We start from the raw sequence: 16,233 nt of genomic DNA on the forward strand, positions 1-16,233 counted from the left end.
CCCATCATTCTACCACCCAGAGATTACTACTTACAGGAATTCCATTTGAATATCAGAATGCACAGCATCAGCTTTAGGGACCAAATAGCAGCTTTGAAATTTTATCTTCAGGGAGGTTCTAATTAGTATGCTGTAAGCCACTTCACATGGATATTGGAAAACATTTTGATGCAGGCAGAAGGATGCTTTGAATCTGTTGTCCTTAACCTTTTGGGTCTGTCCAGTAGCAAAATGTGTACTGAGAGTTTTCAAAGCTAGGGAGAACACAGAGTTATTCCCAACAATGAGCCAGCTCCAAGGTATTCCTAGACAACTTGTGAGGGAAGTGGAAATTGTGCAGAAACTGTCTTGAAAAGGCAAAGATTCCAAGACAGCCTGCAGATCAAGGACACTGCACTCTAAGAGTTCCCATTGGGTCCTAGGAGGACAGCAACACCTCTTGGCTGTTCTAGAGCAGTAGTCTTGTTAATAGTGCTCTTGTTTAACTGTTGTATTTGACTGGTATTTATAAAATGCTTCCGTGTGCTAGCCACTGACCTGGGTGTTAGGGATAAAACAGTAAACAAGACAGACATGGTCCTTGCCCTTATGGAACTTTCTGTCCAATGGAGAAAATAAACATTGAACAAATAATGATAAGCCTACAATGGTTATGAAGGAGTACAGGATGCTGAGGGAATGTCTAAACAGGAGACTCTACATAGTCTGATGAATCAAGTAAAGCTTCCAGAGGAGGTGGCTGTTAAACTAAAACCTGACAGATGGGTTAGTGTGAGTTAGGTAAAGAGGGAGGAGAAAAGCACCTCAGACAAAAGAAACAGATTGTGCCAAAGCCCTGAGATAGAAAAGAATAGTATTTTCAGGAAGCCGAAAGAAATTCAGTAAGAAGAGAGTTGCTCACGAAGAAGCTGAAGAGGCAAGCAGAGGCCAGGTCACTTCATTGAGGAGTCATCATTTGGTGGAAACACAGCAGGTCTCAGCCTTGAGGTCACCCAGGATCCATGGCCTCTGACTGACTTTGATTTCTAGAAAAATTACAAATCTTGGTCAGGCACATTGGCTTATGCCTGTAATCTCAGCACTTTAGGAGGTCAGGGCAGGAGAATTGCTTGAGGTGAGGAATTTGAGACCAGCCTGGGCAACATAATAAGGCTCTGTCTCCACAACAAATAAATTTAAAAAAATTAGCTGGGCATGGTGATGCACGCTTGTAGTTCCATCTGCTCAGGAGGCTGAGGTGGGAGGATTGCTTGATCCCAGAAATTCAAGGTTGCAGAGCTATGATGGCACCACTGCACTCCAGCCTGGGTGACAGCATGAGACCTGTCTTAAATTCCAAATCTTGCAACAATGACTGCTGAACACCAGAGATTTTGTTGAAAATTTCTACTCTCTGAAACAGATAAAGAAACCTCTCCATTCTTAGATTAGCCAGAATATCTGTCTCACCATGTCTTGCCTGAAGCTGTTAGAGAGCTGAGGGGCTCATTGGTGGGCAGAACTAGATGCACTCAGCTAAGGAGAATTTCTGTCAGTAGCCCCAAGACCTACTGGTAGGCAACCAGCAGGTAGCTGGGAAACATTCTAAGTTGGGCTGGAGGCACACCAAGCCTTAATTATAAAAGATAACATTTTGTGAATGACAAAATTATAGAACATAAAATGTTGTAAATGAGGAAAAACTGCCTAATTATACTAACTGTTCATAGCTTCTACCAGGATGTTTTACTGTTAATCTGGTTTTATTATATATCATTTTCCTATTCATTAGAAATCACTGAGCTTTTAAGTTGTTTCATATCTAATCCTGCAGACTCTTAAAAATTCTTAAAATTCTGAGTTGCATCAGTATAGCAGTTTCTCTAATATCAAAGGAGGCAAGAGTTTCACTTACATAGAGATGTTTTTATATTTGGGGATGTTCAGGAATCTAACTTAATTTTAATTATGGTAATTAGTTGTATGAGATAATAAAGCACCTTTTAGCCCATGTAAAATGAATTGCCTTTTTAAAAAGCCTGGAACTTCTGGGGTAAAAACAAAACAACTTGGATTTCTAAGGAAATGGAACATAAACAGCAATCGATATCCTCAGGCTTAATGGTATTGAATATACTCTATATATTGAATATATTCTAAATAGCAATGCCAGCAGAAGCAGAAGTGAAGAGGTAAACTGAAGACTTGGAAGTATAATCGTAATATTTTTTAAATGGAATCTAACTTATTTGCCATTTTTTCACCAGTGAAAAGAAATATATAATGAACACATGATTGGAACAATTTTTAAATTTAAATTCAGTGAACATCTGATTAGAAAAAAGATAAAATAGCACTGTTGTAAAATCAGAATAGTGAAGTTGAGGAATAATGAGAAGTTGCTGTTCTGGAACTTGAAACAGAAACTACCCATAAGGCCCCATAGTACACTAGAAGGAGTTTGGGCTTTGAGGTAGATTTTTACCTTATCATTTCTTAGCTGTATACCTTTCAGCATACAGACCATCCTCTCAGTGCCACAATCTGCTCTAAAATGTCACTAATTCTACCCATGTCCTAGGGTGGTTGTGAGAATTAGATAAAATATATAAAGCAGCTATTAATGTGGTATCAGAAACATAATAGGTGTTTAGTAAAAGACAACTGCTGTTAATTTTTGAGAGGCACCCCAGCCTAAAGCAGGCCAAAACCCACTGCTCAACCAGGGACATGCCCAGCAAGCTCTACAAAGAAACTGAATACAAACAGAGGAAAAGCTAAAGAGGGAAAAACAAAACTTTAACTTGAAAAGAAATAAAGAGCAGTGGAGGAAATGAAGTCAAAATAAACTCCAAGCCAAAGAGAGTTCCTGACGTTTTAACAATCCATGAATGGATTCCAGTCCCCCTACCCTCCCTGCACCTGCCCCAACTCCTGCCAAAGGTAATGAGAGCAAGGAATAATGAGAGCAAGGAATGTGTCCGATGCACATTGAAAGCCACAGCCACTGGCCAAAAGCAATTCCAAAAAGCTCTGCACATGTTCAACTAGGAGAAGACTCCATTATCTTCCTGAAGGAACATGAGCAAGAGGCCTAACCTCAGGCCATGCTAAAGGAAAATGACTTGAAGTTTATCCTAATATAAATAATTGCAATGTGTGTCTAAAGACAGCATTGGTGAAAGGTCTTTCCTAGTTAAAGGGGTGGCAGTAAGCGGAAGTGTTGACCTTGAAGTACATAGAGTCTATTAAATGACTCATCTAAGATGGCAGAGAAGAGTTTCTCTGAGTAGATGGTTTGTCAACAGTCAAGGGTTACCCTCTACAAGGATCTTTTTACTTTTACCTTTGATTAAGTCTCTGTGGAATATGCTACAAAACCTTAACTCTCAAAGAGAATTGACTGAAAAACTGTAACCATTTCTGAATATCTTGGGCTTATCATCACTAGCCTCAGTACATTCTGGCAGAGATGGTTGTGGTTGTAGGTGATATGGAACAGTGGATTGGATGGGTTTAGCTCCTGCATACAGGGTACACCACACTGGCTGCCCTTGCATGTTTCATATCTGTCCTGATCAGTGCATCTGCATTGTGACACAGTGATGCCATTGGGGACCATTTCCCTATCTCTTTCTCAGTTGTCTGACTTTTCCAGCACTCGTCAGCTTTAGCATAAAAAGGCCATCTCTTAAGGAAGTCATCAGCTGGTCAACCTTTCTGTGAACTGGCTGATCGTAGGGTGCAAGTTTCTGGTCAGTGACTTCGATTTTTTAGTTGTTGCTAGGCACTCAGGGATCTTTTATTCACTACTGAAGTCAAGTTTTAAAATGAGATTATTTTTTGCTTTGTTTTTCTTTGTTGTTTTGTTTTGAGCTCATAACCATTATTAATGCTTGCAGTGCTAGAAAGCAGGTCTCTAGGTAAATGTGATTTTGCTGTACTGTCTCAGGTTTGTATTGGGTGGTGACCATATAAAACGAAATTTAGAACTTAATTTAAAGCTTCAACAAAAATGACTACTACCCTGTGGAAACAGAACTGTGCCCATATAAATGCTTTGGAAAGCTTGATTTAACTGGACAATACCAATTCTGTTATAGAACCCTAAAGAATATTCTAATTTCAGAAGAAAGAGTAAGCTTACCTCAGAGGCCCATGCTAAAGAATTAGCAGGTAAGCCTTCATAGACTCAAAGGAGTTTGGCTTCAAGAACTTTTAAGTTTACAGCACAGGTAAAACTAGAAAGAAAGAAGTAAAAACCCTTAGAGTTAAGGAGAAGCAAGTTTCTAGGCATGTAGGATGAAGACTTTTATTTGTCTGAACAGACTCCTGAAGAAATTCATATTTTAAGTTTTTGGGCCTGTTTCGGAAAAAATACTCAAACTATGTTTTTCCTCTGCTCTCACACCACAACAATCAACACAGAAGGCTTCTGTGACCAAATGTGGGCGTTTTCCCCAGAAACCAAGCAGCGGACACCAGCTGGGTGCCCTCTAATTTAATACCAACGCTATCTACCTGGAGATACCATCAGATCCCACAGGGTGAAGTCTCAATCCCCAAAATTGCTGCTCCTCTACATATACGCTAGTTGCGCAGATCCGGGCCTCCAGAACTTCTGACTGACCAGCTTCAAATTGGGGTTCCCAAAACCTCCTCTTTGGGTTTGATTAATTTGCTGGAGTGGCTCGCAGAACTCAGGCAAACAGTTCTGTTTACTGATTTATTACAAAGGATATTACAGAGGATACAGATGAAGAAATGCATAAATGGGGGAAGCAGCAAGGAGTCTCTATGCCCTCCTGGGCCTGCCACCCTCCAGGCAGCCCTCCAAACCTGTCATCTTGGGGTTTTATGGAGGCTTCATTACACAGGCATGTTGATTAAACCATTGACCATTGGTGATCAGCTTGACCTTCAGTGCCCCTTCCCTCCCGGCAGTTGAATGGTGGGGCCGAAAGTTTCAACCCTCTAATCCTGCCTTGGACTTTCTGGTAAGCAGCAGCCCTACCCTGAAGCTCTCAATCAGTATTAGCATACAAAAAGATAAGCTCTTTGGAGATTCCAAGGATTTTAGGAATTGTATTTAGGAAACTGGGAAGGAAGACCAAATATATATTTCACGGTATCACAGCCTCACATCTGCCAAGCCTAGTATTTCTGCTCCAAACTTACAGAAACCCAGAGGGGTGTGAGGGAAGTGTCTCATTCAAATTGTGATTCCAACTGTGGCAGAAATCAAGCTGATTATCATGAACTTACGGGAATAGAAAGTTTAAGGCATATTCGATACAGCATCTTCTGATGATCAGCAAAGGAAGGGGCTTGACTCCATGGTGTAGGGAGTTCATCTTTTATGTTACCTGTCTCTCCTTTTGGAGGTGGGGGTGGGAGTGTACACATGAAGTCACAAGTCATGCTAGTTCCCAGTCGTTGGACTGATGGATTTTTTGGGTGGACATTCAGAACCAAAGAAAAAATTACAGAGCCACGAAACAAAGAAAACATGAAGGACAAGGATAGGAGTATTGTCCTGAGTCTTCTCCCACAGTAGAGGAGGCCTTCTGACCCTCCTCAGATATATGCCTGAATCAAGTGGGCTAAAGGAACTAGATGCCGTAAAAGTTCCCTTTTGAGAGGTCTACCTGAAGTGTAGATCTACCTGAAGTGGTTAGCAGTTGATTATCACACTAAGGAAATAATAAAAGCCATGTTTCAAGTAGATGTTGGCTTGCCTTGGTCATTTGTGAAGACCATAAGATGGCTGTTCTGTCTTGGGAAATGAGGCAGGAGATGAACATGTAAGTCTTGTCAGATGCACCAGAGCCCAGTAAAGAATGGACACCACACTGTAACTCACATTATAGCAATTCTTTATCTTTAGTAAGGTTCTTGTGGGATACCTATAGTAGTAGGTCTCTTTCCTAAACCCATTTGCCGAAAATTAAAAAGAGGTGGCACTTTTTGTAGATGACAGATGGTGATCACAGTAGAATGCCCAGGAAAAGCAAATTTCTATTCATATGAAAATTTAGAGAGTTTGAGCTGGGTGATATTGTAAAATATATATTTGGCCTTCTCCATTCTCTGGCATACAATTCCTAAAATCCAGAGTGACTCTCCAAAGTTATGTCTTTTTTTTTTTTTTCTTTTTTAAACTAATGAGTGATGACTGGCAACCCCTAGTAGCTTTAGGATGGGGCTGGTCACCAGAAAGACCAACACATGATTAGAAGGTTGGGACTTTCAGCCCCAACCAACCTCTGGGGAAAGTAGAGGGCCTAAAGATTAGGTTGATCACCAGTGGCCAATGACTTAACCAATCATGCCTGTGGAATGATGCCTCCATAAAAACCCAAAGCAGGAAGAAAGCTTCCAGATAGCCGAACATATGGAGCTTCCTGTAGGGTAGCAGAGAGGGCATGGAAGCTCCACACTCCTTCCGGCATACCTCACACTAAGCATCTCTTCATTGGTTTTTTTTTGTAATATCCTTTAATTTATACATATATCTGCCACACACACACATACACACGTGTATTTTTTTAGAGACAGGTTTTGCTCTATCCCTTAGGCTGGAGTGCAGTGCCACCATCATAACTCACTGCAGCCTGGACATCCTGGGCTCAAGCAGTCCTCCCACCCCAGCCTTCCAAAGTGCTGGGATTATAGATGCACACTATCACATCCAGCTAATTTTTAAAATTTTTTTGTTGAGATTCTCACTATGTTGCCCTGGCTGGTCTTCAACTATTAGTCTGAAGTGAGTGATCCTCCTGCCTCAGGCTCCCAAAGTGCTGAGATTATAGGCGTGAGCTGCTGCACCCAGCCATATCCTTCATAGTAAACCAGTAAACATGTTTCCCTGATTTCTGTGAGCCACTGTAGCAAATTAAAACTAAAGAGAGGGTCTTGGGAACCCCAGCTTGATCCAGTTGGTCAGAAGTTCCAGAGCCACAGGCTTGTAACTGGTGTCTGAAGAGGAGACAGTCTTGTGGGACTGAGCCCTCAACCTGTGGGATCTGATGCTGTCTCCAGGTAGATAGTGTCAGAATTGAATTCGTGGAATTCAGCTGACATCCGGTGCAGAATTAATTGATTGATTGGAGTGGGGAGACCCCCCACTCATTTGGTCACACAAGTCTTCTGTGTTGATGATTGTTGTTGAATGAGGAAATAGGAAAAACTTGTTTGTGTTTTCCATACTCATAACTGAAAAAGAATTATATTTGCTTTAAATTATATTTTTTTAACTTTAAAAGGAGTTTCATGAATTGTTGCCTTTGAATTGAGAAACCCCTCAGCTGGCCTGGCATGGTGGCTCATGCTTGTAATCCCAACTACTTAGAAGGCTGAGGCAGGAGGATTGCTGGAGCCCAGGAGGTGGAGGTTGCAATGAGTCGAGATTGCGCCACTGCACTCTAGCCTGGGCAACAGAACAAGTCCCAGCCTTAACAAAAAGAGAGAGAAAAAAAGAAAAGAAACCCCAAAGATTGGAATGAAGTATGTGGACCAGGTATTTTTTCCATATCACTAAATTTATCTGTGAATATTTGCCTAAAGTGTTGAAGGATATCTGAATCAACTCCAGGTAGAGTCAGGTTCGGTGCCCTGTTAGGCCTATGTTTAATCTTAGTAAATGCTTATTTGAATGTATAGAAGCCAAATCATTGGAGAACAAGTGAAATGTAGGCACATAACTAACTGTTTTGAGATAAAAGAATAAGCCATTAAAGACTGGAAAGTGCTTACAATTCAAGGAACTAGTCATTAGGGTGGGATATGGTTATCTGCTTTAAACAGTAAAGATAATATAAAACTGCTGAGGGAGAAAAATCTGTCTTCTAATTCAGATGACTATTTGGCTATGGTTTGTACTTTGGGTAAATTCAGGCTTATTGGTCAAAAATTCACTTTATAGGCTGACTGGCAAAGTTTGACTTAAATGCTGCAGACACAGCCCTGGAAGCTTAGTACCTCCAGATGATCTTTAAGTATTATTCTGGAATAAAAGCCAGAAAAAAATGGGAATTCTGCTCTTGCCCTGGACCAACTCAAGTGGACATAATGTCCCTAACTTCAGTTAAGACAGCAGTTCCTATTTGGAAGAACTTGTGCTGGTCATGTCAGAGGTCATTGTTAGAGGTTTGATAGGTATGTTATTAGGTAATTGGCACTAATCACATCTAAGGCACAGATGGAATGGCAATTTGGGGACTGGGAGAGGGGAGACTAAGCATTGAAGCATCCCAGATTCTCAGTACACTCCTTGGAAAGAAAAAGATAATAAAGCCAAAGAACCCTCTTACCTTCTTTTGGGTTAGAAGAAGCTATGTGGACAGTGGGGGGGATGGGGCTTAGGAAGTTATTTTAGATAAGATGGGTTATCGTCCACTGAAAGTAGTTTCTACCACCCACTTCAGAGAAAGTATTGAGATTGGTGTGTGAAAACTGAAGAAAAGTTTTAAGGTGGGCTCTACAGGCTCATCTGGGTTTGGCTGCAGAGAACCACCACATCTAAATCTAAAATTAGTCAAGTGCTGCATAACAACATTTTGGTCAATGATGGACTGTATGTATACACAATGGTGGTCCCATAAGATTATAATGGAGCTGGGGGTGGGGGGCAAGATAGCTGACTACAAGCAGCAGCTTTTGGAGGCTCCCATTGAAAAAAAACCATAATAAGTGTGTGAATCCTTCATTGGCAACCCATGGTATCCAGGGTCTCTCACCAAAGTAGACTAGAAGGCTGGCATGACTCACAGAGAGAAGGAAGAGCAGTATGGTATGGCGGCCCACCTGAGAGCCACATGGGGAAGGGGAACCCTTTCCCCCCAGCCAAGGGAGGCAGTGAGTGAGCAACCCACCAGTGTACTATATTCAGGAGACCCATCTTACATGCGGAGACACACACAGGCTCAAAATAAAGGGATGGAGGAAAATTTACCAAGCAAATGGAAAGCAAAAAAATTAAAAAGCAGGGGTTGCAATCCTAGTCTCTAGCAAAACAGACTTTAAACCAAAAAAGATTAAAAAAAAAAAAGACAAAGAAGGGCATTACATAATAATAAAGGGAACAATTCAACAAGAAGAGCTGACTATTCTAAATATATATGCACCCAATACAAGAGCCCGCAGATTCATGAAACAAGTTCTTAGAGACCTACAAAGAGACTTAGACTCCCACAGAATAATAGTGGGAGACTTTAACACCCCGCTGTCAATATTAGACCAACAAGACAGAAAATTAACAATGATATTCAGGACTTGAACTCAGCTCTGGATCAGGTAGACCTAATAGACATTCACAGAACTCTCTATCCCAAATCAACGGAATATACATTCTTCGCAGCACCACATGGCACTTATTCTGAAATTGACCACATATTTGGAAGTAAAATGCTCCTCAGCAAATTCAAAAGAACTGAAATTATAAAAAACAGTCTCGGCTGGGTGTGATGGCTCACGCCTGTAATCCCAGCACTTTGGGAGGCTGAGGTGGGTGGATCACGAGGTCAGGAGATTGAGACCATCCTGACTAACACGGTGAAACCCCATTTCTACTAAAAATACAAAAAATTAGCCGGGTGTGGTAGCAGGCACCTGTAGTCCCAGCTACTCAGGAGGCTGAGGCAGGAAAAATGGCGTGCACCAGGGAGGCAGAGCTTGCAGTGAGCCAAGATCATGCCACTGCACTCCAGCCTGGGGGACAGAGCGAGACTCCATCACAATAAAAGAGACACCACAGTGCAATTAGATTAGAACTCAGGATTAAGAAACTCACTCAAAACCACACAATTTCATGGAAATTGAACAACCTGCTCCTGAATGACTCCTGGGTAAATAATGAAATTAAGACAGAAATCAAGAAGTTCTTTGAAACCAATGAGAACAAAGAGACAATGTACCAGAATCTCTGAGACACAGCTAATGCAGTGTTAAGAGGGAAATGTATAGTCTAAATGCCCACATCAGAAAGCTAGAAAGATCTCAAATCGACACCCTAACATCACAAAAGAGCTAGAGAAGCAAGAGAAAACTAATTCAAAAGCTAGCAGAAGACAAGAAATAACTAAGATCAGAGAAGAATTGAAGGAGGTGGAGACACGAAAAACCTTCCAAAAAATCAACGAATCCAAGAGCAGTTTTTTTTTTAAAGATTAACAAAATAGACCTCTAGCTAGACTAATGAGAGAGAAGAATCAGGTAGACACAATAAAAAACGATAAAGGGGATATCACCACTGGCCCCACAGAAATACAGACTACCATCAGAGAATAGTATAAACACCTCTACACAAATAAACTAGAAAATCTAGAAGAAATGAATAAATTCCTGGATGCATACACCCTACCAAGACTAAACCAGGAAGAAGTCGAATCCCTGAATAGACCAATAACAAGCTCTGAAATTGAGGTAGTAATTAATAGGCTACCAACCAAAAAAAGCCCAGGTCCAGATGGATTCACAGCTGAATTCTACCAGAAATACAAGAGTAACTGGTGCCCTTCCTTCTGAAACTATTCCAAACAATTGAAAAGGAGGGACTTTGTCCTAACTCATTTTATGAAGCCAGCATCATCCTGATACCAAAACTGAGAAGAGATGCAACAACAACAAAAAAACTTCAGGCCAATATCCCTGATGAACATCAGTGTGAAAATCCTCAAGCAAATACTGGCAAACTGAATCCAGCAACACATCAAAAACTTATCCACCATGATCAAGTCAGCTTCATCCCTGGGATGCAAGCCTGGTTCAACATATGTAAATCAGTAAATGTAATCCATCACATAAACAGAACCAAAGACAAAAACCACATGATTATCTCAATAGATGCAGAAAAGGCCTTTGATAAAATTCAGTATCCCTCCATGTTAAAAACTCTGAATAAACTACGTATTGATGGAACATATCTCAAAATAAGAAGAGCTATTCATGACAAATCACAGCCAATATCATATTGAATGTGCAAAAGCTGGAAGCATTCCCTTTGAAAACTGGTACAAGATGAGGATGCCCTCTCACCACTCCTATTCAACATAGTATTGGAAGTTCTGGCCAGGGCAATCAGGCAAAAGAAAGAAATAAAGGGTATTCAAATAGGAAGAGAGGGAGCCAAGTTGTCTCTGTTTGCAGATGACATGATTTTATATTTAGAAAACTCCATTATCTCAGCCCAAAAACTTCTTGAACTGATAAGTAACTTCAGCAAAGTCTTAGGATACAAAATCAACATGCAAAAATCACAAGCATTTCTTTACACCAACAATAGGCAAGCAGAGAGCCAAATCATGAATGAACTCCCATTCGCAATCGCTACAAAGAGAATAAAATACCTAGGAATACAGCTAACAAAGGACATGAAGGACCTCTTCAAAGACAACTACAAACCACTGCTCAAGGAAATAAGAGAGGACACAAACAAATGGAAAAACATTCCATCCTCATGGATAGGAAGAATCAATATCATGAAAATGGCCATACTGCCCAAAGTGATTTATAGATTCAATGCTATTCTCATCAAACTACCATTGACATTCTTCAATAATTAGAAAAACTATTTTAAATTTCATATGGAATCAAAGACGACCCCATATAGCCAAGACAAGCCTAAGCAAAAAGAGCAAAGCTGGAGGCATCACACTATCTGACTTCAGACTATACTACAAGGCTACAGAAACCAAAACAACTTGGTACTGGTACCAAAACAGACATATAGACCAATGGAGCAGAACGGAGACCTCAGAAATAATACCACACATCTACAACCATCTGATCTTCAACAAACCTGACAAAAGCAATGGGGAAAGGATCTCCTATTTAGTAAATGATGCTGGGGAAACTGGCTGGCCATATTCAGAAAACTGAAACTGGACCCCTTCCTTACACCTTATACAAAAAATAACTCAGGATGAATTAAAGTCTTAAATGTAAAACCCCAAACCATAAAAACCCTAGAAGAAAACCCACGCAACACCATTCAGGGCATAGGCCTGGGCAAAAACTTCATGACAAAAACACCAAAAGCAATTGCAACAAAAGCCAAAATTCACAAATGGTATTAAACTAAAGAGCTTCTGCACAGCAAAAGAAGCTATCATCAGAGTGAACAGGCAACCTACAGAATGGGAGAAAATTTTTGCAAACTACCCATCTGACAAAGGTCTAATAATTATCTAAAATTTACAAGGAACTTAAACATATGTACAAGAAAAAAACAACGCCATCAAAAAGTGGGCAAAGGGTATGAACAGACACTTCTCAAAAGAAGACATTTACACAGCCAACAAACATGAAAAAAAGCTCAACATCACTGATCATCAGAGAAATGCTAATCAAAACCAACCACAATGAGATACCATCTCATGCCAGGCAGAATGGCAATTATTAAAAAGTGAGGAAACAATGTTGGTGAGGCTGTGGATAAATAGGAACACTCTTACACTGTTGGTGGGAATGTAAATTAGTTCAACTATTGTGGAAGACAGTATGGCGGCGATTCCTCAAGGATCTAGAATCAGAAATACATTTGACGCAGCAATTCCATTACTGGGTATGTACCCAAAGGAATATAAATCATTCTACTATAAAGACACACACACACATACACACACACACACACACACACACACATATATACATATTTTTTTGAGACAGAGTCTCAAACTGTCACCTGGGCTGGCATGCAATGGCATGATCTTGGCTCACTGCAACCTCCACCTCCCGGGTTCAAGTGATTCTCTTGCATCAGCCTCCCAAGTAGTTGGGATTACAGGCACCTGCCACCACACCCAGCTAATATTTTGCATTTTTAGTAGAGACAGGGTTTCACTGTGTTGGCCAGGCTAGTCTCGAACTCCTGACCTCATGATCTGCCCGCCTTGGCCTCCCAAAGTGCTGGGATTACAGGTGTGAGCCACTGTACCCGGCCACACACGTATGTTTATTGCAGTGCTATTTACAATAGCAAAGACATAGAACCAACCAAAATGCCCATCAGTGATAGACTAGATAAAGAAAATGTGGTGCGTACACACTATGGAATACTACGCAGCCATAGAAAGGAATGAGATCATGTCCTCGCGGGGACATGGATGAAACTGGAAGCCATCATCCTCAGCAAACTAACACAGGAACGGAAAACCAAATGCCACATGTTATCACTCCTAAGTGGGAGTTGAACGTTGAGAACACATGGATACAGAGAGGGGAACGACACTTACCAGGGCCTATTAGGGGGTGGTGGTTGAGGGGAGGGAACTTAGAGGGCAGGTGGATAGGTGTAGCAAACCACTATGGCACATGTATACCTATGTAACAAACCTGCACATTCTGCACACGTATCCCATTTTTTTTAGAAGAAGAAAAGATTATAATGAACCTATATAATGGAGTAGGCTATACCATCTAGGTTTGTATAAGTACACGCTATGATGTTTGCACAACAAACTGACGACACATTTCTGAGAATGTATTCCCATCATTAAGTGATGCATGACTGACTACACTAATTGGGATTCTATATGACAAGTTAATCATTCACTTATAATGCTGTTTTCTTTATCCATTGGCTCCGAAAGTGTGCGTTTCAAACCTCTGGATACCTAATCTGTATTCTTGTATCTTATTGAGTGTCGTAAAGCACAGCGAAGATTGGCATTTTAAGATGTCAGATTTTAAAACATGGGTCTCTAGAGAAGTAGACTAACCATCAAGAGAAGGATGAGGAATGCTCCAACTATTTGTGTCCCTATGGCTTATAATAAGGGACGTAAACTGTGCCAATCATATAACATGCCATTTAGAGGGATCACAGAGTGCCAGTAGGAGACCATGACAGATTACAGGAGGTGCCATTAGACCTCTGCTTTCAGTGATGCTTTAGGCTTTCCAGGTGTGGAAGTTTTCCTCAGTCCTCAAAACTTAAGCATACATTGGCAAAAGTATGAAGAGGAAAACCTAATGTTTTATATTAATATCGTTCACTTCCTATGTGATGTAGAATATGTAGTCAGACTAAAAGGAATTTTATTACCAAGTTGCCTGTGTCTTTTGACTTGTCAAAACTCTTCTCTGATAACAAGACAGCACCTTCTTTCTTTGTACATAAATGTTTATGTTCACTCTTCCTAAGCATTGTATGGAGAGCGAAGTAAAAAGTCAGTGTTCTTTACTAGTAAGCTACCTAACCAGCATACTTTAAAATTCTGTTCTTCTGGGTGGACCGTGGTTCCTGTAAACTTGTAATTATTACCCTAAGGGGTTAAATTGCAGCTAAGGAGTAGGTAAAATAGGATCTGACAAAATAGAAATATTTTGGAAGGGAGGGAATTTTAACTTCAGTCTAATGGTCTCGTACAGGGTTCAAGAAACTGCTTTTGTAAAGGTCCATGGTAAATGTTTAGGCTCTGCAGGCCAAGAGCTGCAACTAACAGATGCAGTCCATCACAGTTATTCAACTGTGTCACTGTAGAGCAAAAGCAGCCAGAGAGAATATGTAAATAAATGAGCATGACTGTGTTCCAATAAAACTTTATGTATATTGAGTTTCATATAATTTTTGCAAGTTATGAAATAATTCTTTTGATTTTTTTTCTAGCATTTGAAAATATAAAAATCATTCTTTAGCCCATGAGCCATGAACTGCATTGGGCCATGCTCTAGTAGTAGAGCTGACCCCTGCTCTAGTAGTAGAAAGGCTTAAAACTCAGGGAGAAAAATGATGCCATACATCAGTTTCTCTTCTCCTTCTTCTCTTACATAAAAATATGTCATCAAGCTGTGCCTCTCAGGAATGGCATGCAAATGAAATTCAAGATTGGATGACATACAAGTGCTAGGTATTTTTAATACTTGTTTGTTAGAGTGACAACACTTGCAGCTAAACTTTCTGCTGTGGTTGTTTTAAAACTGTACTTTATCTCTGGAGCATCTTTTTCTAAATAATGGAAAGCCAAGGGTTTTCTCAGGCTATTGCAAGAAGAAGAGAGATGGCACTCCTATTTTGTCTAAATATTTTCTAGTTTTCTTCCCAGTGGTTTATTCCTGACAGTTTTAATACCTTTTCACAACTTATTTTTAGTCAGTTTTGTAAGCTATTGTTTTGGATTTGGCAGAGACAATTAAATGAGAGTATGCGTTACAGGGCAGAGTGCTCGTAATTTTCTAGGGCAGCTGGAGTCTCAATGCTGCACAAGTGAATTTAATACTATTTTATTTTCCTGTTTATTTCTGAAATGTGGCTCGTGTTATTTGCAGGTGAAGATAATGCATTAAAGTCCTAGCAATTGAAAAGAGTAAATTGTACACTTGATTAATTTGAAAACAGCATAACTCTCAAATTTAGAATGTATTAATGTGTTTGTGGGTTGTTTATAGTCACTGAAATATCCGTCATTTGCTTTATTTAAAAATTTCAGGTGGAGAAACCTTGCAGTGGTGGCCAAGATTTACTTCTTTATCCAGCTAAGAGAAAGCAGCTTTTGAGAAGTGAACTGGACACTGAGAAAGTTCCTCTATCCCCACTACCTGGTCCCAAACAAACACCACCGTTGAAAGGGTGTCCAACAGTTATGGCAGGAGACTTTAAAGAAAAAGTGGCAGACCTGCTGGTGAAATACACAAGTGGCCTTTGGGCCAGTGCACTTCCGAAAGCATTTGAGGAAATGTACAAAGTGAAATTCCCTGAGGATGCCTTAAAAAATCTTGCCTCACTTTCTGATGTATGCAGCATAGACTACATTTCTGGAAATCCCCAGAAGGCCATTCTCTATGCTAAACTTCCATTGCCCACTGACAAAATCCAAAAGGATGCAGAGCAAGCACATGGTGATCATGATATCAAGGCTATGGTTGAACAAGAGTATTTGCAGTTAGAAGAAAACATTGCTGAAAGCGCTAATACCTTTATGGAGTACATAACAGTTCCTCCTTTAATGATTCCAACTGAAGCATCACCATCTGTATTGGTGGTTGAACTGAGCAACACAAATGAAGTGGTTATCAGGCAAGTTTCATTTTCTGATTCTTTAGGATTCTGATATACTGTTGTCACTTGTCTATTCTTCACATGGATGTTGAGGGTTAAAGGAAGAATAATATGGCCGGGCACGGTGGCTCACGCCTGTAATCCCAGCACTTTGGGAGGCCGAGGTGGGCAGATCACGAGGTCAGGAGATCGAGACCATCCTGGCTAACACGGTGAAACCCCGTCTCTACTAAAAATACAAAAAATTAGCAGGGCGT

General features: G+C 40.4%; 1 protein-coding gene across 2 annotated transcripts in view; it reads left to right on the forward strand.

The window, feature by feature from the left end:
• The window catches only part of TDRD7 (tudor domain containing 7), an 85,465-nt gene that overhangs the window by 34,036 nt on the left and 35,196 nt on the right, over positions 1 to 16,233 (forward strand). For both annotated transcript variants that reach the window (XM_054502170.2, XM_054502171.2), the window contains one exon: positions 15,408 to 15,994. In XM_054502170.2, the coding sequence (XP_054358145.1) occupies positions 15,408 to 15,994 (587 nt within the window). The remainder of the gene's footprint in view (positions 1 to 15,407; positions 15,995 to 16,233) is intronic.

The sequence above is a fragment of the Pongo pygmaeus genome, chromosome 13, assembly GCF_028885625.2.
Source record: "Pongo pygmaeus isolate AG05252 chromosome 13, NHGRI_mPonPyg2-v2.0_pri, whole genome shotgun sequence".
Taxonomy (NCBI): domain Eukaryota; kingdom Metazoa; phylum Chordata; class Mammalia; order Primates; family Hominidae; genus Pongo; species Pongo pygmaeus.